This window comes from Vulpes vulpes, chromosome 5 (assembly GCF_048418805.1).
Source record: "Vulpes vulpes isolate BD-2025 chromosome 5, VulVul3, whole genome shotgun sequence".
NCBI lineage: Eukaryota > Metazoa > Chordata > Mammalia > Carnivora > Canidae > Vulpes > Vulpes vulpes.
Window position 1 is genome coordinate 30,444,249 of NC_132784.1, and position 25,023 is coordinate 30,469,271.

The following is a 25,023-nucleotide window of genomic DNA, read 5'->3' on the forward strand; positions in this document are numbered from 1 at the left end:
GTTTTCGAAGTGTTCTGAAGTTAATTTGAATCTGGTTTTGAATTCCCCTAAATGGTTCTGGAAACTAGGACTCCTTATCTTTTTTTTTTGAAAGGAAAGGTCTCTTCCTCTTCTCACTGCATTACACACCTACAAACACAGATCAGCAGACCATCTCACCCTGCTTCTTGGCTGAAAGAAAGGAGAGTTTAGGAGGACAGATAGGTAGGAAGTAGCCTCCTTGTTATCTGCCAGGCAGGGAGAGGAACTTACTGAAAGGAGATTGACTTCTGCTATTTGTGTTGGCAACAAAGATAATAAAGCCTTGGGAAAGTGCCGATCTTTGCCTCTATAATACTATATATAACATGTCAGTACACGTGAGGGTGGCTTCCTCAGTCTGATAAAGCTGACCATTGTCAAATCAACATTGGGAAAAAAAGAAACTTATTCAACGTAAAGTGAACCAATATATTCCACTGGGTTTTCAGTAGGAGTGAGATAGATGCTGGCCTAATATCTAACTTAAGTCTCACTATCCTTGCAATGGCCGTTGCTATTCTCATTAACAAAAATGATGATAATTGACCCTTTACGGTGGTGGGACAAACATGTTTTGATTGGCAAGCATTGGAAAAGATCCCAAATGAAGAGTATTGCTTTGTTTATACAGTAAAACTCCTTGGTTTGAAAAAGGATGCATTCTAAGAACATCACTTTTTGTAAAAATGTTATTGGGTGTATATTAATAGGTGAATTGAGCATGTGATGAAATGAATCACACATTTACTAAAATAAATATTAGAAAAAAACGGTGCCATGAATACAGAAGTAGAGTGTATCAGATTTGTGGAGAACACATTCCAGGTGAAGCTAGATTCCACACTGGGATGATTTGAAGGCATGATAAACAGGGACAGTGAGTCAGGCTAGACCCTGACGGCAACTCATGTTCAGATCAGCTGGCCCTAAGGATCTTCCTCGCTTCTCAGGATTATGCTGAGCCTCCTATTCTTGGGTAAAGCTGTTAGTGTGGGTGTGAAGGCTGAAATGGTAGAGCAGTACCTGAGTAGCTATGAATACAGGAAAGAGGAGGAAATCCAAAAGTCAGAAAGTGTTAAAGTAATACCAGGTGTTTGGGGGGAAAAGTAAAATAATCATTTGGTGGTCTGACTAGAGAGATTTGAAAAAGAAGTCGGAGTACAAAGAGAGTGTCGGTCTTTTGGGCCTTTATGTATTTATTTATGCCCACTATTAAAAAATTGGAGTGACTGAGTAAAATACATCATAGACTAAAGAGCGTGGTTAAAGAAATTGAGAAGAAAACAAAGACACTACAGTAAGAGATTAAGTCTGATGTGTAATAGTACATATTTTAGGCATGATGCAATTAATAGACAAAAGCAGAAAAGTAAGATTGGCTTTAAGGTGCATATTTCAGTACAGGTTTCCTGGCACTGAAGTGTTTAGAACTCTCCTGTGGGGCCACACAAAGAAGATACTGTGATGTAACCCAGCACACCTGGTTTTGTTAATAGGGGTTACCAGAAACAGGCTTTCAGCATATTCACCTAGCAGCTAGTATCTCCATGGAAGATTCTTCAGTGGCACCGCACTGCCCTTGGCACCTTTTAGCATTTTGTATGTCTTCCTATCTACCTTAAGAGACTAAATTTCCTTCCCATCTTACTCCGTAATACAATTTAATGGGCTGCCTACCTATAAAAATATTTTCTTACATGCATATTTCCTGACAGTTTTAATTGAAGACTAAACTTTTCTTTCCACAGTTATGGGTAAAAGGCATAGTAAAATAGCATTTACTCATTGCCATGCCCAGGTCCTGTTCGTGTTTTACATGTATAAAGTCAGTTATGCCTTAAAGGAATCTTACAAGGCAGCCAGTGTTCTTACTCCCCTTTTAAAGAAATATTTCATAAAGAGTCAAGAGTAATGCAGCTAGCAAGTGGAAGAGTCAGAATTTGAACCAGGCCCTCTGGCTCTAGAGTGTGCCTGTTTAACTCTGGTATAGTTTTTCAGTCATAGCTTATCATTCTAAGATGCAAATACTGATACACATTAAACAAATACATTTCTGTTCAAATGTGGCTGATGATAGAATCAACAACGGGAGTAAAGAATTCCTTTTTTCATTTGTTTTGTGTGTGTGTGATGGATAAATTGCAGGATGGAGGATGGTTGTTGTCAATAGAAAAGGAAATCCTGGATGTGAAAGGCAGATACAAACACTTGTTATGACACTTTGCTGGTTTGGCCTGTCAGGGTTGATTGATGAATGGAAGAGCACTGTGCATGGGGATGAAGAAGATGCCAGGAAGAGAGAAAAGCTTGAAGAAAAGGGAACCATGAGAGTAATCTAAACAAGTATAAAAGCACATTTTTCAGTTTTGCTTAGGGTAGTGAGGAACTCTGAAGACAGTCCTACAACTTTCATGGAAGGAGGTCCCAAGTTGGGAAAGGACAGTGTGGCAGTTAGTGATTTTAATCTCCCAACTAAATGTTACAGTGGGCAAAGTTTGCTTTGGGTAGAATGGATTGGACTTCATAGGACCTTGATCAAGTAGGTTTTATTGTTTCTGTTTAAGAAAAAAAATCAGTAAATAGTACTTCTCATGGTTTTTCAGAAAAGGCTAAAATGGGAAATAGAAGTTATGTAAAAGATGAAAAAATAAAAGCCTCCATGATGGTGTTTTTTAAATAATCCAAGATAGTATTTTAGTGATTAAAATATTTTTTTCTCACATTCTTTGATAGTTAATAATCAGAGTTATAGGACCCCCTTCTCCCTGTGAAGGTTAAGTAAAGCCTTCCTTTTCCCTCTAAATTGGACCTTGTTCGAAAATACTTGCTTCTCATCATTGGCTTAAGCATCTCCTTTGTGGGGCACTAGAGTGGCTCAGTCATTTAAACATCCATTCTACTTTTAGGCAATAGAGATAGGATCTCTCTCTTGGGTCATGGGATCAAGCCCCGCACCTGGCTCAGCACTCTTATTACACTCTAATTAGTGCCCCTCATTACACTTTAATTAACAAGGAGTTTTAGACCCAGATTATTTGTGGGTTTGTTATTAGTAAAATAACAGAGATCATGACCAAAACCCAAGTCAGACGCTTCATCAGCCAAATCACCCAGGCTCTCTGTTCTGTGACTTATTTATTATTTTATGCTATTAGGTATTAATAGCATGTATATTTTTGCACATATATAGTTGTAGAATTAGTTTATACTGGTTAAGCGAAGATACTGACTGCACCCAGATATCTTAAGTGAGGCTTTTGCCCCCATTCTGTGTTACTGAATGATTCGATTCATTGAGAGTGAATGAGAAAGATAGGAGGTCTGAACAGAAAGTAGGGAAGAATCTCAGGTAGTACATGGAGATCACTGACCCAGAATATTTTTTAAAACACAAAATTGTTTTCACAAAGTAATAGATTTTATTTTTAATAGGTAATGCATTCAGATGATTTCAAAATAAAAAGTATGAAAAAAAAACCCAAAAAGTATGTAAAAAACAGGTTCCAGTCGCCCTTCCCTTTTTTTTTTTTTTTTTTAAAGATTTTATTTATTAATGAGAGACTCAGGGAGAAAGAGAGGCAGAGACACAGGCAGAGGGAGAAGCCGGCTCCATGCAGGGAGCCCGATGTGGGACTTGATACCAGGTCTCCAGGATCACGGCCTGGGGTGAAAGCAGGCGCTAAACCACTGAGCCACCCAGGCTGCCCTCACCCTTCCCTTATAAGAAACCACTTTTATTAGGCTATGTGTTCTTTTAGGGTTTTGTTATGCAAATAAAGCCACATAGGAATTTATATTTTTATATCCCCTCTTACACAAAATTTAACATACTATATGTACTTTTTGGCACTTTGACTTTTTTTTCTTTTCCTTTTCTTTATTAAGAGTATAGTTGGGAAATTATCCCCCCCCATAACAGCATGTAGAACATGTTCTCATTTCTTTTTTACTGTTGCATAATAGTCCTTTGTGTTTGGATGTGCCAGATTATTATCCAGTTTCCTATAGAAGCGAACTTGGATTGTTTCCAGTCTTTTTTTATTACGAATAGTATCTAAGTGAATAACTTGAATATACAGAATTTCATAAAGGTGTGATTGTATCTTTTTCTTACAGAAATTGCCAAATTGCTCTCTATAGGAGTTATACCACTTTGCACTTCCACTAGCAATGTGTGATAGTACTTACTTCCTCATAGCCTTATCAAAAGACTGCTTTTGGATTTAAAAATTTTTTACATTCTAATAGGTGAGAGATGATATACCTTAGTGTATTATTCTTTTAAATAAACCTTTTATTTTGGAAAAACTTAAGATATATAGAAAAGTTGCAAAGGTAGTAGAGTGTTCCTTTATACCTCACTTCTGGTTTCAATTTTCTCTAATATTACCATCACACATTACTGTGTCAGACCTAAGAAACCAATATTGGGACATAGTTATTGACCAAAACCCAGACTTTAATTTCTCTTGGTATAGTTTTAATGTATTCCTTATGAATGTGGTTAAGTCTTTTTCTTACTTTTTTAGGAGCCATTAGCATTTTTATCTCCTGAATTGTTAGTCCTTTGCCCAGTTACCTATTGAGTTGTTAGAAAACAAGAGAGGAAGAGTCTGAAGGAGAAGAGAGATGGCTAAGAAAAAACATAATTAGAGGGAGAATAAAAGCATCATTATCTTTATATACTTGACTTTTTAATTTTAAATTACCATTACATCCTTTAGGTCTTGTCTAATATCATTAGGCTGGAGACCCACTCTAAAGATGAAAGTTTCCCTGAAAGATTCAAAGAATCCGCTTACCCATTCTAATGGTTTGTGGTTCCCATGGTTGTTGTCTTTGCTACTAATTTTGGCCAGTAATACTTGTTATTTATATAAAATGCGAATTCTTCAGAGTGGGAGAGGGATGTAGTTATTAGTAGACTAGCCAGCCAAAGGCTTAAAATAATCCTCATTACATTATAAATCTGGAGTGGTTTTTTTTTTTTTTTTTTTTTTTTTTTTTTTGTTGTCAGAGAGATTTGGATCAGAAGTCATCTTGGATTCTTCTGTACTTCACTTTATTTGTACACTGGGTAGGGAATATAAGTAAGGTCTCTGGCTGAGTCTTAAATAGTTGTCGGAAATCTTGGAGAATGAAAGTCAAGAGTCCTGGCTAGGGGCCCCTGGGTGGCTCAGATCATTAGGTGTCCCACTCTTGGTTTTGGCTCAGGTCTTGATCTCTGAGTTCTGAGATCGAGCGCCCACATTGGGCTCCATGCTTAGCAAGGGTCTGCTACTCTTTTCCTCTCCCTGTGCCCCTCCCTCTACTCTTGCACGGGTGCTCTCTCTGTATAAAATAGATAATCTTGGGGGAATAAAAGAGTCCTGGCTATATCTACATTCGTGGTCTCTTGGTACACATTTGAGAAATGCTAGGCTTGGAGGCTCTCAGAACCTTGGAGAGCTCCAAGCAGAGGCGGAGATGTTGCTTTTGAACTTTGAGATACACTAAGTTGTCATTATCTATCTTTGAAAGTTATTTGAACCCTGAGGACCTTAAAAATTTACAAATTGTAAAAATTCAGCATATTTCAAATTAGGTGTAAATAAAGTTTATTATCTTTAAGAGCAATGATTTAGGTTTAGATCAGAGGTTTTCAAAATGTTGCTTCTCATCACTTGAGAACTTGTTAAAAATGCAAATTAATAAGCCCTTCTCTAGATAGACTTGGTCAGATACTGGTGGTCTAGCTAAGTAATCTGTGATTTAAGAAGTCATCCAGAAGATTCTGGTGAATGCTAAAGTTTGAGAAATACTGATTTAGATGCTTTGATGATACTCATATAAAAGAGAGCCTTCAGAGCCTTTCTTGGATCCCTGGACTTCTTTTGGATTAAGAAGTATATTTGGGATTCTAGGAAAATGTTTTATTTAAACTGCTTCCTAGTACATAAGTCTACCACCTAGTCAGAGTTCACTTTAGTGTGTACTAGGTCCCATTTAACTGAGATTTAGATGATACAGTAGCATTGCTGATCTAAGACTTGTAATAAAACTATTCAACTCTACTTAAAAAAATATATATATACATTTTACATATGTGCATACAACTTCCATGGATATATAGTTCTGAATCCTTATTCTGCTAGTTGAAGTCTATCCAGACTCACTATTGGTAATTTATGTTTCTTTGTAGTTAAGCATATTCCATTTCTGTGCTCTTGCTCCTTTGTCTGGGGTACCTTTGCATATACTTCTTGATGGTATATGGCATTGATATCTATTCTGATTTAGAAGGGAGCCTATCATATATGTGTACTTGAGATACAGTCATTAGTGTTTGTTACTGGATTCATTGGATTAATAAAAGTAATTTTGGAAAGTTGTATAAGAAAGGAAATGCACAGTTGGAAGAAGATATAACACCAGTGAGTTTGTAAATAAATGGCATTCTTAAAAAGTGCTCTTGTTAATACGTTGAAAGGAAGACCCTTTACAAACAAGGTGTACTTGTACCTCAGTCTTAACTTTGTTGTCTGAATTAAAGGGATTGGATATTGGCAAACAGTTTCCAGAAGTTAAACACTTGGGAAACTTGAAGATGTATGAAAGTAGGGGCTTAGTTAATAAAGATGAAGTTGCTTCTTCTTACAGTAAAAAAATCACCATTGATAATTCATAGGTAAATGTTGGAAATGTTGTCTTGAAATAACTTTTAAGTAAAAAACTCTTAGAGTTCTTTTTAATTTTTCACATTTGTTTTTTAATAAATCCTTGAGTGCCTAATACATCCGTTTCACAACTGCTTGTTTTGTGTGAATTGTCTTTGTTTATTAAATATAATTTATAAACTTAAACATTTAAGTCCAAAGTGGAACAAAAACAATCTTTTGATATGCCTATATTTTTGCTCCCTTTGAAATTCAAAGAATTTTTCATTACTGTTGCTATGATTAGAAGGATTTAATAGTGTCTGTGTGTTGTAATGGGATAAATTCTGAGCCCTATGAATCAGAACCCTAAAACCTGTGTTCAACTCACCAAGGTTCTCAACCTCTCACAGTTTTCTGATCTGTAAGATAAGGTGTTTCCGACTCTAAATTATGTAACTTTTAAAAATTTGCATTAATGTAAATTAACTGATATGTCTGATCTTCAACTTACTTTTTTGTTTTGTATTGTTTTCTAATATAGCTCCAGTAGAGGGAGAAAATGATGACAGGGAAAAGGAGAGAGGAAGAGTTGAAAGAGGGAGAAAATTCAAAATAGATTTCATGAATAAGAAAACACTTTCTAAAAATGAAAATTATCCAGATTTTACTTTATGACAGTGAGATTTTTACTTTATTAAAATATTGTTTATGGGTGCCTGGGTGGCTCAATTGGTTAAGTGTCTGTCTTTGGCTCAGGTCATGATCCTAGGGTCCTGGGATTAAGCCCCATACCAGGCTCCCTGCTCAGCAGAGTCGGCTTCTCCCTCTCCCCCTGCTGTGTGCGCTTGTGTGCACACGCGCGCTCTCTCTCTGTCAAATAAATAAATCTTTAAAAAAATATTGCTTGAGTAACCATATTTCGTTACATAATTTTCCCCCACACCTGGCATTTTTCCGCCAACATGAGGAAAAGGAATTTTGTGATTAATTGAACAGCTGAGTTCTGGTCTGTGACCACCCTTAGGAACTGTTAATTTTTAAGGCTTTTACTTCTATTTACTAGAAAAGAGTAACTACTGTATAATTTGGGTTATGCTAATTGGAGTCTGGATCTGCCAGCATATCTCTGTTTATTCTAGTTTTCCACTTGGCAGGTTGCACATAAATTAAAAGAAAAATTAAGACTCAGGAAACACTGTATCTGGGCATCCATATTCTTCTTTTCTATAGAATTATTAGTACCTAGCAAATTATAGACCCTCGAAAATATATATTCAGTTCAGAGAAAAATCAGCGTCTACAGAAAGGACTGAAAGGATAGTAATAAATATTGTCTCTCTCCTCACTGCCTTTAGTGTTTACAGCCTCTTGAATTTATTTTCTTTGATTCCTGTCCAGAAGACAAGTAACATTAGGTTAAAAATGTTCCATATTAGAAATGGAATAATTTTGATGATAAAAAAATTTTTAATCTGGAATTGCCATTCTTATTTATACTGTTTTAAATCTGAGTTTTGCTTACTGGTTGCTCCTACATCAAACTATATAAAGTTTGCCTACAGTTTGCTGCTATATCAAATGTGTGTGGATGAGTGAATTTTTAGGCAAAACCTTTTTTTTTTTTTTAATTTCAAAGTAAATGAATTATAAGAGGTGTGAGAGAAGAAAATATATTGATGGGTTATGGATTTAAGGTAGGAAGCAGCTGTCAAGCAATACATTTGTCTGCCCCTTCAGTGGAAGTCTTCAAGCTGGGTTTGACAGCCTTTTACACACTTTTTAATAATCACATTAACTGTCCTTTGGTTTTTTGTTAGATTTGTTTCCTTAATAGACTACTTTCTTTTTCTTTCTTTCTTTCTTTTTTTTTTTTTTTAAGGTTTTATTTATTCATGAGAGATAGAGAGAGAGGCAGAGAAGCAGGCTCCATTCTGGGAGCCTGACGTGTGGGACTCGATCCCGGGACCCCAGGATCACACCCTGAGCTGAAGGTGGCGCTAAACTGCGCCACCGGGGGTGTCCACCACCCCCCCTTTTAAAGATTTTATTTATTCATGAGAGCTACACAGAGAGAGAATAGACTACTTTATTATATGAACTAAGATGAGAGGGAAGAGGTCTTTCTTAGGTGGAACTCCAAAATTACTGCTCTCCACAATATAGCTATCAGCTTTAGCCAGTTGGCTGCTTTGGCCATACCCTAACATGATGGCTTCAAGAAGTTGCTTCTGCTTTAAAGAAGGAACTTCTTCAGAAATTTTTATTATTAATCATATTTTTTGAAAAATTTTTTTTACTGGTATTGTGTAAAATTTCTTCTTCCTCAGGAGTTAACATCGCCCATATGGTCAGGAACAGTGTAAGTGAGGATTGTGCCATTGCCAGGTATTATGGGGTGTTGGTGAGCACAGTGGTTTCTCTTGGGTCTTGGTGCAGACCAGTTTATTACTTAAATGCATTGTAGACCACATAGATGACCTTAGTTAGCTCATTGTTTTTGAAAGATGCTCATTACTGTATGCTGGGTAGAATGAAGAAATGCAAAGCCCCACTGTTGTAAATTGCTATCCTGTCTTTCTATAAGTTTTTGAAAGTGAGGATGTATACATAGATGACCAATGTATAGGGCTTCTTTGGTAAATCTTTATATTAGTGATATTTTTTGAACAAACATGCCCAAATATGGTAGAGTACATTCCTGTTCCTTTAATCCAGACTGCTTTGTTCAGTCTGTTAGCAGTATACACATCTGGTGTTTTTATCTCCTTCATGGTACATTTTTATTTTTTTCAGATCTCTTGGTATGTGAGGTGCATGTTTTACAGACATGTTTGGGAATACTGATAGTGTATTCTCTGGTCAACTCTTTTTGATAGCAGAATGGCTTTTTTTTTTTCCTCTCTCTCTGTACCTCTTTCTTTGCTAGAGCCATACTACACAGGAGCTGGTAGAAAAAGAAGAACAAGAGGGATCATTGACAGACTTGTTTTTAAGGGGTTAGCTCCTTTGGAAGGGTCATTGAATCCTTTTCATCAATCCCATACGGTATCCAGCAGTGGTGGAAGTCCCTTCCACAGAACTAACATTCAGAAATATGTATCTAAATGTACTTCTTTACTGCCAGTAACCAAAAGAAAGAAGGGTGACATGGAGCCAAACTGCTCGCCTGAATCAGAGGATAGAAAAAGCTTAAACTGGATATGATCAAGTAATTCAAAGGCTACAGGGTCACACTTTGTTAAAAGATAAACAGTGCTTGAACCCAATGGCCAGGCACAGTGTGTTTGTGAGGAAAACCATGGTTCTTTTCCTCATAAAGTTCTTTTCCTATCCAAGAGAGTTTTTGCAGTAACAGTCCGTACTATCATCCTCAGAGCGAGAGGCTTTGAAGCTCCTAGGACAGGGGTAAATACAAATACCTTCACGTCCCGCCCCTCTTTCTCTACCTGACCCGTTAAATAAGCACTTAATAACAAATAGATGTGGTCCTAGACCAGGAATTTCGTGTGTTTTACAGGCATCTTTTGATTAACTCTACAGATGGTTCCTGTGATGCATGTAAGAGATAGGTATTATTTCAATACAGTACTAATTATCTCCATATTTTTGGCAGAATAACAAGGAATGCTAGTAGGAAATTATGGAAAAAACTCTGGGTCCTTCTGGTGATGGGTGGTACTGATGGTCACACAGCATTGTGAAAAAATGCCGCTAGACTGTACACTTAAAAATGGTTAAGATGATAAATTCATGTTAGTGTATTTTACCATCTTGAAAAATAAAGTCAAACTTTTTTTTAACCCCCACCCCAAAAGAAGAAACCCCTTTGGGTACAACTTGGACATGAATAGTAACAGATAACTAAAGAATTACATAGATGAGTGCTTGTAAAATACTTTTATGTACATTTCTCTTCATTTATTGATTGGTAAGATTCATAAATAATACCTCACTTATTTATAAAAAGAGTTGTGGCATAGAGTTTGTATAATTTAGAATCTTATAAGAAAAATAGTATCAGGACATGTGATCTAGATAAAATTTTATCCTTGTTTTGTCCTCAGTAATACAGTTTTGTTTTAGTCTCTTACATTGTGTGTGTTTCTTTAATACCAGTTAGCTCAGCAATGATTACTCACACTGTGAATGATGTCAGTACTACTTGGAAGTTGTCCGGAATCTTTTTTTTTTTTTTCCTTGCTAAAAGGGACTGGAATAGTGAGGAAAGAATTAAAAATCTTCAAAAGGGAGACGCAAAGGCTTTAGTTTGGTTGTTGCACATGCAAGAGCCCTTTCAACTACATATTGAGGAAAATTAAAAATGAGTGCTTGCACCTAGGCTTTTGTTTTTCCAAGAGGGTTACATCCAGCCTTGCACAACTCTTAGCTAGTGGCAGGTTGCATTTCCTTCTGGAGCCCCAGTGCAGAAGTCTGTTATAATCTGCGTTGTCTCAGTACCCACAGCCAGCAATTCCATTCTATTATGTTTGTGCATTTTTAGTATCCCTTGAGATAGTAGCCAGCCACTCTGAATGGCACATATACTAATATAACAGTTACAATTTGTTTGGTCTCTAATTAAGTTATGTAGATTTTTCTGTAAGCCTGCTGTTTTTAGTATATAATTTTTACATATAAAAATATTTTTAGGAATTCATACCATGTTACAGCAGAAATGTCTATACTTTTTCATAATATTAATAAATTATAGTGGTTCATTCTGAATATTAGTGAGTAGCTCTTGCTGACTTTTTTAAGTTCATAAAAAGAAGCAGGTGACTTCAGAGACCTGGAAGTAAGTTTATGGCCAAATTCAGACCTCAACTTTTCAGATCTAGACCATCCTTAAGGACGATTTCAGTTTTTAGACAACAGATTTCATGCTTTTGGTTCACATTCCTAAGAGTATTTCAGGGAGTATCTCCTGGTAGCTTACCATTATTGATTATTTTCTTTCTTAAAATGGGTGGTGAGCCTGAGAGGTACTTACAGAAACTGTACTCCACAATGAGTGAAATTTTGAAAACTACTCCCCTGATAAATCTTTGCTTATCTTGCATACTCCAGTGTTTCACAAACAGTTAATTTTTGTTTACTAATCTAGACCATGGTTACCAAGTTTTTTGTAAAGGGCTAGATAGAAAATGTTTTGGGCTTTGGGTATCACATAAGTCTCTACCACATATTTTACTTCTTACTTTCTTCTCCTCTTTAAAAAGAATTTTTTGGGTAATTACTCCAAAATGTAATTAGAATGTAAGAATCTTTTTATATATTCACAGGCTTACCAAAAATAAGCTGCTAGCCAGATTTTACTCATAGGCCAGAGATCGCCATTTTTTGATTTTTATTATCTTAACTAAAATACTTATTTAAACCCACCGATAGCTTGCCTGAAACCATGTTTTCCTCCCTGGTAGGTAAAACTTATAGAAGAAACCATTTGTGACATCCCTGTCAGTCATTTAACCAGCCTCCACCTTTGGATATTTTTTTTTTGCTTTAAGTTAGAATTTCACATGTATGGACTCACAGAATAATATTAAAAAAAACTATTCCCAAGTATAACCATGACTGAATACATGGTTAAACCATGAGTTAATTTGAAAAGTTTCTTTAGGTTCTGTCAAAGCATTTCTTTCTTTTTTCTTTCTTTTTCTTTCTTTCTTTCTTTCTTTCTTTCTTTCTTTCTTTCTTTCTTTCTTTCTTTCTTCTCTTTCTTTCTTTCTTTCTTTCTTTTTCTTTCAAGATTATTTATTTATTTATTCACAAGAGACACACACAGAGAGAGAAGCAGAGACATAGGCAAAGGGAGAAGCAGGCTTCTCACAGGAAGCTGGATTTGGGACTCGATCCCCAGACCCCAGGATCATGCCCTGAGCTGAAGGTAGTCGCTCAACCACTGAGTCACCTACATGTCCCTGTCAAAGCATTTCTGACTTTGTTTTATAAATCAAAAGCACATTGGGTACAAATTGTAGCCTTAAGAAAATAAGCTAGAGAAAGAGATGTAACGACTCTTATCTGAGAGGTCTTAGCCTCCAGAGAAATAGAAAAAAGTACCTTTTTTTTTTTTGCAGTATACTATTACTATATACTATATGATACACATAAATTATTTAATCCTGATATAAGACCCTTGTGAGATATGTGCATTTATCAACATTGTTTAATAATCTGTTTTCCATCTCTATAATTTTGTCATTTCAAGAACGTTATATAAATGGAATCTATGGTACTTAACCTTTGGAATTGGCTTTATTCCACTAGCATATAACTCCCTTGAGATTTATCCAAGTTGTTGCATGTATCATTAGTTTGATCCTATTCGTTGCTGAATGTAATTCCATAGTATAGATGTTCCACAGTTTGTTTAAGTCTTCTCCTGTTGAAGGACATTTGGGTTTTTTTCCAACTTTCCCTATTATGAATAAAGTTGCTTATGAACATTTGTGTGCTTGTTTGATGTCATCATAAGTTTTCATTTTATAAATATAATTTTGTGTAAATATCTGTTCTGTTGATGGACATTTAGTTTTTTTCTGATTTTTTTTTCTCTTGTGATATGCAGCAATAAATGAGTGGCCTTATACATGTCTTGTCTATATTAACGGATACATCTGTGAGATAGACCTACAAAGTGAAATTACTGGGTCTTCTAGAATGTGCATGTTTAATTTTACTAGATATTGCAGAATTGCCCTCCAAACTGGTTATTCTGTTTTGTATCTTCACTAGTAGTATTTAAGAGTTCTTGGGGTTTTTTTTCATATTTTTCCTATAACTTATTATTATTAAACTTTATAATTTTTTCCAATCTGATGGATATGAAATGGATTTTGTTGATTTAAATTTGCCTTTCCCCAGTTACAGTGATGTTAAACATTTTGCAATGTGAATTACCTTTTCATATCTTTGGATCTACTTTTCTCTGCATCATTTACTGATTTTTTTTTTTTTTTAGGGATTCTTTATATATTTTAGATAGTTACCTTTTAAAAAAGCTTTTGTGGGATCCCTGGGTGGCGCAGCGGTTTGGCGCCTGCCTTTGGCCCGGGGCGCGATCCTGGAGACCCGGGATCGAATCCCACGTCGGGCTCCCGGTGCATGGAGCCTGCTTCTCCCTCTGCCTGTGTCTCTGCCTCTCTCTCTCTCTCACTGTGTGCCTATCATAAATAAATAAAAATTTAAAAAAAAAAATAAAAATAAAAAAGCTTTTGTTATGAAAAAGTTTTCAACATACTCAAAGGTAAAAAGAGTAGTACAACAAATTGCCATGAACTCATCACTCAACATTGTAATATTGTTTCCCTACACCATTTCTCCCCACCTCATTATTTTATATAGCTAATCCAATGTCCTGTCATCTGGGAATTTTTGAACATAAGCACAATATCATTTTTACACCACTCCCTTAAAAAACAGCATTTTCTTAATATAACTGGGAATTGAGTGTTTATCTTACCTTTTTTTCTGTGAGCTGTATCTCAGGGTCTCTGGGAAAGAGGTGGTATTTCTCTTTATAGAAGTATTCCAGCTAACACAAAACAAGAAGGAATGATAGAATATCACTATTTTGCAGCCCCTAACAGATCAAGGTTATGATCGTTAATGGCTGACAACATCACAGAAGGGTGGACATTACAATTAGGCTGATGTGGTTTGATGGTGATAATATACACTAAGTCATTTGTAAATATGTTAAATATTCACTTAAAGGCATGTGGATTTTATGGTGTAGAGCTTATGTCCTGATAAAGGTGTTAAAAAGAAAAACATAAACGCAAAAACTCACTGGCCCATATAGAGATCTGATAGTTGCTCCCCTTTTGAGTGGGCACAAGTGTTTTGTGAATTCGTTTGAGCTCACAAATAAACTGACAAAGCATATAACTGCAGTGGAACAGAATATCTAGGCTTAGTTTTTAAAAGGCAGAGCACACTCAACGTGTGAGAACTTTTGTGATGCTTTTCCGCTGTGATTGGCCAAACTGAAAACTGTATCTCTTCATCCTCTCCCTTAGGACTTAAATTTCCTTACCCTCTTGCTAACCTGACTCATCACATCCTGATTCCCGGGTCCCCCCACTCCTGCCTCTTGTTGTAATTTAATTTCCATCGCCCTAAAAAGAAAGCTCATGTCCATTTACAGTCACTTCCTTTTCCCACACCCAGTCCTATGCAAACACTGATCTTTCTCTGCATGTCTTTTTTTTTTTTTAAACATTTCACATAAATAAAATCATACAGTATGGAAAAAAGAAAAGACATAGAGTATATTCTAGTTGGTCTGCAGAGGCACCAAAATGAGCATCTCCCTCCACAGTGAGAGTCATTTAGGAAAAAGTCTCTGGCAGAGGCCCTGTGCTCATAAGTAGTCTGGAATGAAGCAATTCCCATGCCCTGGCACGGGCTTCCACAGCAGAACAACTTGTCCGTATCACTTGCAGGTACGAGAAATGGCCTGAGTCAGACCTGTGGCCAGCCTTTGTGCAGGAGGCTCAAACAATGAAGAAAATCACATTTCAGGTCTCCTCCCCACTTCATTCTCTCTGAAATACCACCTCCTTTCCTCACCCTAGTATGGAGTCACTTCACACTGAAGTCCAAGGACTGATAGGGCACCGCTTACCACCCTGAACCCCTCACAGTGCCTCCAGCCTATATGGGCCTCTGCATGTACAACCCTATCTATATGCATGTGCTGGGAGCTGGGGCTGGGTAGTCTCTAGATCCTAAAAACAAAACGAAAGGAGAGAGAAAGAACCAAAAATTCCATACTATTTGATGGAGGTTGGTTTCTCAGTACTTTCTAAAAGCGACTATGAGGATGTTTATTGTTTTTAGAATCGTTATGGATCATGGACTATTTTTACGACTCATTTCATTGCATTATTACCTTTATTGATACTCATATCGATTTTTGGCCAGTAGGAAAAGAGCATTCAGGTTAGCTTTGAAGTCCTTTTAACATGGCTGTACTGTACTGAAAGTAAGATGTTATAGGCTTACCTTTGTATTTCCCGGCTCAGATCTGAAAGCACCCATTTCTCCAGGCAGCTTGTGTTCTTTTTAGTGGGAAATCGTATTTGAAGACTACAGGCTAGGCACTAGGAGTGTGTTAATTGCTACCAAGTTGGCCACTGTCTCTCAGACTTTTTAGTGGACCTTATAAGGAAATAGGTACTTTTAAAATTTGAAAGATAAAATACATCATGAATTTATACTAATATTTCTTACTTTAAGACTCTAGGGTTTTAATTTTACACACTTAAAACTTTCTTTCACAAAAAAAAAAAAAAAAAAAACTTTCTTTCACATCTAAGAATGTCTACATAATTTACCAGGTTTTATCCCACTTTACACCACAGTAGTCTCAGAATAGTAATGCCACCACGTGCACCAGCAATATAATTGTCAAAAATAGTTTTAAGTTTTTTGGTTGTTGGCCTCATTTTTGCTTTTGCTCTGAGAGTATTTCCTACTAGAAATGTAACTTTACTGTATTTTAAAGATACTTGTAATAGAACTCAAGTGACAGTTGGCTTTATTCCATTTAATTTTATTCTTGGGTTTTGTTCTAAGATTTTATTTTGCTTCATATTACGTAAAATTTGTTCTGAAAGTCCTATCTATAAAGTAAGCCATATTCAGAGAAGTCTAGTTGCCATTTATCCCATCTCCTCTGCCCTAATTTGATTCTTTCCTTTTATAGTTAATACTTAAAATTTTATGGTTTGAGATACGTTGATAAGTTGACCCATGGAAAGTTAAAAAGCTAAGAAACCCATCCACCCATTACATATGTGGAAATTTGATGTCTGGTCAAAGAGGTATTACAGATCAGTAGGGAAAGGATGAAAATATTTGATAAATAGTGCTGGGACAGTGGTTATCCATATAGAAAAAAGTAAAAAGGAATAAATAAGGAAAGCAAAATGTTAACATTTTTAGAAAAAAAAAGTGAGGATAACTTTACGACCTAAAGATAAAGAATTCTTAAGGCAAAGAGCAGAAACCATAAAGGAAAAATGGATAAATTATAGTGTATTAAAATTTAAAATTTCTCTACAACAAATGAGTCCTAAGAACAACCCACAGACCCTTAGAAGAAAATATAAATGTAATCCTTTTAGGCAAATTGTGGTAAAGGGAAAACAGCACGCACTTCTGAATCCAGCATATGTGGGTTCAAATTCTATGTGACAAAGTACAAACTAATTAAAATACCTCTAGAATCTCAATTCCATTTTGCAATGAAGATACAAATAACCATACCTTTTCAGGTTTTGTGAACATTAGAGAAAATGTATATGAAGTGTTTATTTAGAAATAATAGGAATTGCGTCAGTGGTAAACATTGTTATGAGTAATTGTAATTAATTCACAGTACTTAGAAGCAACAACTGAATTAGGATTTTATTAATAAGCTAGTGAAAACTAAATGGAAATGTTTAGGGTTACACACAAATCACAGGAAAAATAAAGTCCTGCTTAAAACTTAAAACTTCAAAAAAATTTTACCAACCCTCATGGGAACATTGTTTTTACAAAGTGTTAAAGTATTAAATAGGCACTTTTGGCTATAAGGTTGCTTATGATCATGCAAACAACGGAATCAAAAAAGGAGGAATTAGTGTAAGGATTCTTAATGCTTATAAACTAGACCTGGAGATCTTTTACTTGTTTCCTTCTCCTCATTCCTCTTATCACAGCTTTGGTCTTCCATGGCCCATATTCTAAATGGGACTTTTTCACCTCTTTGCTCCCATCACTAACACTCTTACTGTGTTTGTGGGATTTGGGGGGGCTTGGGTTTTTAAGTTTCTTAAATCACATATTTTTGTCAGATGAATACACATATCATTAGGTTTAGTTGACATTTTTTTCCTCTTTTTTTTTTTTTTTTTTTAATTTATGATAGTCACAGAGAGAGAGAGAGAGAGAGGCAGAGACACAGGCAGAGGGAGAAGCAGGCTCCATGCACCGGGAGCCTGACGTGGGTTTCGATCCTGGGTCTCCAGGATCGCGCCCTGGGCCAAAGGCAGGCGCTAAACCCCTGCGCCACCCAGGGATCCCGAAATTTTTTTCCTCTTATTAGGGCAGTCTTTCCCCCATTCTGAGAGATAGCTGCCTTTGTTTCTTTTGGTATTTACCTTTATATTTCTAAATAGTGGGCTTACATAACTATCTTTTAAAAGTTTTAAAATATATTCTCTCTTCTATTTAAAATTTTCTTATCTCACTTCTCAGCACACTTTCTCTGTCCCATTTTTTGGCTGTAGTTACACTGTTAAATCAATACTTAGCGTATACAGTATTATTCTGCAAATATTAACAGCTGAAACAATTACTTAACAGTGATTTCATGGATTCCATACTTTTCTTTTACTTTTAAATTTACTCCATTCTAATGGAGTACATCTTCCAGTGGCTTACTAAGAACGGGTATGTGGAAAGGTGCACATAAATGGAGTAAATTTACTCCATTCTAATGGAGTACATCTTCCAGTGGCTTACTAAGAACGGGTATGTGGAAAGGTGCACATAAATGGAGTAAATTTACTCCATTCTAATGGAGTACATCTTCCAGTGGCTTACTAAGAACGGGTATGTGGAAAGGTGCATTTTGGGCGGGTTCTTGGATGTCTGATATTTTTATTGTAGACTCATTCATACTTGATTAATACTATGACTTAACAGAGGGTTATAGGTTGGTTTGGAAACTGTCAACCTTAGGAATTTTGAACACTGTTGTCTTCTGATATCCAGTGTTGTTGAGAAATCTGATATTATTTATTTTTTGCTTTTAGTTTTCTATTCTTGAAGTGTTCCCTTAACATAGTATCCTGTTTCTGTTCTTGTTTCATGGATGCAGTAATATTTCTGTGAGGGTTTTTTATTTATTTATTCCTTTTTTTATGATGTTTTGCTGTCTTTCCTCAAATATCTGGATTACTTGACTGCCCATTTATATTTGAGTGAGATCATTTATCTGAGGGTGTTTTTTAGGGGATTGATCAATTTTCTTATTCTTGGGTGGCTGACACTGTTTTTGTTTTTATAGCAGAATTGGGAGGTAAGAGATGGCAGGGTGAGATGGCAGTGGATGGTAGTGCTGGGAGAATTCACTATTCAACATGTAGACTTCTGTTTAATCTTTCAAATCCTTTGGTATGAAGCCTTTTACTTTCCCTCAGTATGCCTGCTGTGCCAGAGCCCATAGGGTCTCTGAATCAGCCTTTGCAGAATAAGCCATCAGTCTTCTACCATTTGGGAGGAAGAGTAGTTACTTAGCTACAGTAGATGAAGGAAAGATCTAATTATCCATATAAAGATTTTTAACTAATCTTCCTGTTTTCAGAAGTGACCTACCCGCTCATTCAGAGAGTAACTGTTACTTTCAACTCTCCTTAAGTCTTTAAATGGATAAGGGGAATTTTCCTGCTTCTAGTTGTGTTCTTTCTACCTACCCTCTCCTCCCCTGGCTGGCTGTTTATGTTTCAGTTAGAAGTCTGAAAAGTTGATGGATAATTCTTACTTGCTCATTCTCATCACCTCTAAAGATAAATGCCACTTGAAAAAAAAACTTGTTCTGCTTTTATTTTGGGATTTCGAGGCACATATTTATGTGTTCATTCTGCCTTATTTAACCAGAAGCAATCTTTATGTTTACATTTCTGTTAGAGGAAGTCTGGCCCAGGTATGCTTTAAACCCTGTTCCATTTCATAGGTCACTGATCACCGACGAGTTGGGTGTTCAAGGGTCAGTTACTCATCTCTGGTATAGTTGCCTGTGGAATGGAACGTCACATGGTATCAAACATGGTATAGGAGGGTTCACAGGCTGGTAGATACAGTGATTGAATCTGTAAATATAAGGATAGGTTTATGTGAAGAGTTCTGAATTCACAGAATTAAGGTAGGGAAATTATCCATGTTTGTTTTACTTTGCTTTTACAAAGCCTGGAATTTAGAGCCCTCTCATTTGGCTTACACTCATTGTGTTAGGGAATACTTAATGCCACATGTGCTATTGCATCCAACTTACAGAAATAACCAGACAGAATAGGGTGAGTGGAATAAATTCGGAGCATAGAGTAATATAATCTTAGGGGCCATATGATGGAGACTGAAATACAGAAGAGCTTCTGGAGTCAAAAAAAAAAAAAGCATAACCACTTATATAATAAACTATTGAGAGTAACCTACAATGTTGACTGGATAGCCTGCAAATTTTGCTTAGGAGGGCAAAAGTAACAGTCTTTTTATCTTTTCTACTTTAGAACTAATTGAGAAACAGACATGGACACATAAAATTTCAGTTTTGTTACTAATAAAGATGGTGTTGGAAGATAAGACATAGATGTATGACCTCAGTAGACTTTCTCATATTTAACCCCTGAATTAGACAAGATTACCACACTACTGGTTGGGGAATGGTTGGAGACAAAGCAGTTCTCCCTATACAAGGGCAGAATCAGCACCTGTGTTTGCCACATAGTAGAGGGCTGATTAGAATGCATCTCTTCAGAAGAAGGAAGAACCATTATGCTCCCAAAGATATTAAAGTAATTAGGTCTTCCTACCAAGTTCACCTTTCAGTTTAAGTCATTCTTTCCTTGGCTGGGGGAAGAATGAAGGGGTGGAGAGAAACTGAAAAAGTACTCTTCCTATACTTTTCATTCCTGCTCACGCGCTCTCTCTCTCTCTCTCTCCATCCATAGTTGGCTATTGTTGATAATGCTGCTATAAGCAGTAAACCCTTTTTTTTTTATTTTTAAAATATTTATCTTTTTGAGAGAGAGACAGACAGACAGGAGAGCACAAGCAAGGAGAAGCAGGCTCCCTGCTGAGCAGGAAGCCCCACAGGGGGCTCAATCTCAGGACCCTGAAATCATGACTGAGCCAAAGGCAGATGGCTAACAGACTTGAGCCAGTCAGGCGCCCCCAATAAACCCTTTTAATCTGAAAACTTCTTGTCATTTTTTGGCTCTGGGAAATTTTCTTGTATTATTTCTTCTCCTAGATTCTTCATATTTTCATTCCACTATATAGCTATGCCTGTTGGATGCTTGCTTATGAATATATTTAAGTAAAAGGAAATCTAAGGGATGTTGAAAGCTACATGCAACTAGAAGTGATATGTGCTTTATCAGCTAATTTTAGACCACCTCTGTTCTATAAATTCTCTATACTATAAGCAGTCAACTTGTAAATGTTTAAATATATTCAAACAGCAGATTGTACTTACTTCCCTATCTATACAGCCTCTCTCCCAGAAGTGGAAAGCTGTTATCACTTCCTTGTATATCCTTTCAGAAGTATTCTGTGCATTTATGAGAGAGAGAGAGTGTGTGTGTGTGTGTGTTTTCCTTACCCTTTTAAAAACACACATTTGTGCACTATATAAAAATATTCCGGGGGCGCCTGGGTGGTGTGGTCAATTAGGCATTAGACTCTTGGTTTCCATTGGGGCTGTCATCTCAGGGTCGTGACATCAAGCCCCACATTGGGCTCCTGCTCAGCACGGAATCTATTTGAGATTCTTTCTGTCTCTCCCATTCGTGTTTTCTCTCTCTCAAACAAAACTTAAAAAATATTCTGTGCTTTTGTAATAGTATATATGTATACATATACTATTTATATTTTAAAAATATGTCTGAATGCACATGTACACTATTGTGTCCCCTAACTTTTCTCACCAGTTAAGATTGGTTTCTTTCCATATCATTGTCATTCATTTTCAGAGCTTCCTCTATTTCATGTATGTACAAACCATCACGTTTCTCTATTCCCACGTACATTATTTGTTTTATTTATTTATTTATTTATTTATTGTTTTATTGTTTTATTTATTTATTGTTTTATTTATTGTTTTATTGTTTTATATTTGTTACTCCTTACAGTGTCATATCTAATAATCTTGTATATTTATCTTTGTCTCTATGTATGAATTTATAGGATAAATTCCCAGAAATAGAATTGCCAAGTCCAAGAGTATGTATTTTAATTGAACTAATACCAGCTTTCATTTCCTCCTCACAGCATTTGAGGTTTCCTTCCCCCATTCATTCCAAAATAGCGTATCATCAAGTTTTAGATCTTAGTCTATTTGATTAGTGACACGTATCTTGTTTTTGTGTTTGCATGTATTTGATCAGATTTATGGCTTCTGAGCTTGTACCTGCCCATACATTTTCCCTTTGCATTTCCTTTTTGCATTTTTTGTTCTATTTTTTACTATAACATTTTGTTAAATATATAATTTATTAGGAATGAAGTAGAATTCCAACTTGTTTTTTTAAAGATAATTAGTATGTATAACCCTTTTTTATTAACGATCTGCTTTGTCCTCAGTCTTTTGAAATGCCATTACTTACCATACACTTTGTACTGGAGTTTATTTCTAGACTCTTTTTTTTTTTTTAAGTTTTTATTTAAGTAATCTCTACATCCAGCCTGGGGCTAGAATTCATGACTTTGCATATTTTTCTGACTGAACCAGCGAAGCACTCCTTATTTCTAGATTCTTAATTTTCTTCTATAGCTTTTCATCATGTTACCAAACTACCATTTTGATAAATACATATCCTCTCTGGGCATTGCCGGTGGCTCAGCAGTTTAGTGCCGTCTTCGGCCCAGGGTGTGATCCTGGAGACCCAGGATGGAGTCCCACATCGGGCTCCCTGCATGGAGCCTGCTTCTCCCTCTGCCTGTGTCTCTGCCTCTCTCTGTGTGTCTCTCATGAATAAATAAATAAAATCTTAAAAAAAAACATATCCTCTCTTAATAATTGCTGATGAAAACATGTATGCCAAAAGGCATGTATTTCGTGATGCTTTATTTTCAGTTAGTGAAAGGTATTTATTTTTAATTTTTAACCCCAGTGTAGTTAATATACAGCATTATATTAGTTTCAGGTGTACAATAAAGTGATTCAGCAATTTCGTATATTACTCAGTACTCATCAAAATAAGTGTACCATTAATCCCCTTCATCTATTAGACTCTACGTCTCCTCTGGTAGCCATCTAATCTCTCTAGTTAAGAGTTTGTTTTTTGGTTTGTCTTTCTCTTTTTTGCTTTGTTCAATTGTTTTGTTTGTTAATTTCTACATATGAGTGAGATCATATGGTATTTGTCTTTCTCTGATTAGCTTATTGCACTTAGCATTAAACTCTCTAGCTCCATCCATGTCTTTGCAAATGACAAGATTTCAGTTCTTTTTGTGGCCAAGTAATATTCCATTGTATGTATACTACATGTTCTTTATCTATTCATCTATTGTTGGACACTTGGGCTGCTTCCATAGTTTGGCTATTGTAAATAATGCTGCAGTAAACATAGGGGTACATATAGCCCTTTGAATTAGTGTTTTTATATTTTTTTGAATGGATACCCAGTAGTGTGATTACTGTATTATAGTGTAGTTCTGTTTTTTTACTTTTTGAAGAACCTCCATACTGGTTTCCACAGTGGCTGCACCAGTTTGCATTCCCACCAGCCTTGCTAAACAGTTCCTTTTTCTCCACATCCTTATCAACACTTAACTGTTTTTTTGAGTTTTTATTTTAGCCATTCTGACAAGTGTGAAGTAGTATCTTTGTAGTTTTGATTTGCATTTGCCTGGTGATGAGTGATGTTGAGTATCCTTTCATGTGTTTGTTCATGTCTTCTGCCCTTTTTTTAGTTGAATTATTTGTTTTTTTGGTGTTGAGTTGGATAAGTTCTTTATTTTCAATATTGACCCTTTATGAGATATGTCATTTGCAAGTATTTTTTCCCATTCAGTAGTTAACTGTGATCTGTTATTTTTTAAAATAAATTAATTTTAGTTATTGCTTTTACTGTGTTCTGTTATTTTAAGTCATATATGAATTAAGATTTTTTTTTTTTTACAGTAGTTGACACGATGTGTGCGTTACATTAGTTTCAGGTATACTCTGAAACTGATTTTTAGATGTCAGCTCATGAGCTCCTCTTTGGTCTATGTGTTATAATTTAGGAATATTATATGGTCAGATATAAACACTATATAACTCCATAATTTCTCCTCAGTTTGAAGAATTTTTCTTTTCTTTTCTAGCCTTTAATCTAGACAACGAGCAACCAGATTATGATATGGATTCAGAAGATGAGACCTTATTAAATAGACTTAACAGAAAGATGGAAATTAAGCCTTTGCAATTTGAAATTATGATTGACAGACTTGAAAAAGCCAGTTCTAATCAGGTACTGTACCTTGTAAAAATGTCTCCTGTCTTACTATTAATCCAATTAGCAGCTTTATTTTGCATTTTCTTTAAACCTAAGTATATTGTATTGTACTGCCTTTTAAATTTTACTGACATCCTAGAATTTCTATTTACAGTATTCCTGGAACTGAAAACTTAAGCATAATGTCTTTGAATAAGTATGAAGAGTACTATTCTGACCTTTCTTCTTTTTTGGATATAAAAATAATACTAGCTGCAATGCTATATGATATCTTCTTCATCCTTTCCATAGGCTAAATTTGCTTGGTTGTGTCTCTAAGGCAGATAGCTCATACTAAATCTTACTTGCTGCTTAGATTTATTAAGGTACTCTGTCTTTTTAGATGTATTTTAGTTTTACTTATATACTATTTAAAACTTTTAGTGAAGAAACTTCACAAATTATTTTCTTTAGTGGGTCATTCTAAATATGGTAGAGAGGATTAAAAATGGTATGGCCTTCTTGGAAAGCAATTAGGCAGCATATTTCAGGAACCTTAAAATATTTATACCTTTTGGTTTAGTAATCCTACCTCTAGGAATCATTCTCAAAAAAAAAAATAGTGAAAATGTCGAAGATTTTTGAACAAGGATGTTTAGAATAACCTACAAATTGTGTGTAGGGTAGGATATCACACAGCCATTAAAAACCATTATTTTGAATATCAGTGGAAATTGCTCCTTATATGTTAGAGTTCAAAAAAAGGAAACAGAATTGTTAAGGACAAAACTATGAGATTCATTTAAAGCATTTACATTTATATGTGTGCATTGAATAAAAGATCAGGAAAGCCCAACAAAATACCACTAACGGTTCTATTTAGGTGATCAAATTATTGGTGATTTTTATGTTCTTTATTCTGTTTTTCTGTTTTCCAAGTTTGTTATTATGAACGTCTTCTAGATATTGTAATTGGATTTTAAAAATAAACTACTTTAAAAAAATTTCTGGTGTACTTGTGTGGTATATTAATATATATTGTTATTGATGTAAGAAGTTATAGAAATAAATGTTTTACAGTAGACTGTTAACACTTTCATTAATTTGCCCATTAGAAATTCATTATTTTCCTTTACCTCCCAACTTGAGTCCTTTAAATAACTTTT

The 25,023-nt window shown here is 35.5% G+C and overlaps 1 protein-coding gene across 7 annotated transcripts in view; it reads left to right on the top strand.

Annotated features, from left to right (window-relative positions):
• The window catches only part of EPC2 (enhancer of polycomb homolog 2), a 116,352-nt gene that overhangs the window by 54,566 nt on the left and 36,763 nt on the right, over positions 1 to 25,023 (top strand). For all 7 annotated transcript variants that reach the window (XM_026008007.2, XM_072757726.1, XM_026008010.2 and 4 more), the window contains one exon: positions 23,748 to 23,893. In XM_026008007.2, coding sequence (XP_025863792.1) covers positions 23,748 to 23,893 — 146 coding nt within the window. The remainder of the gene's footprint in view (positions 1 to 23,747; positions 23,894 to 25,023) is intronic.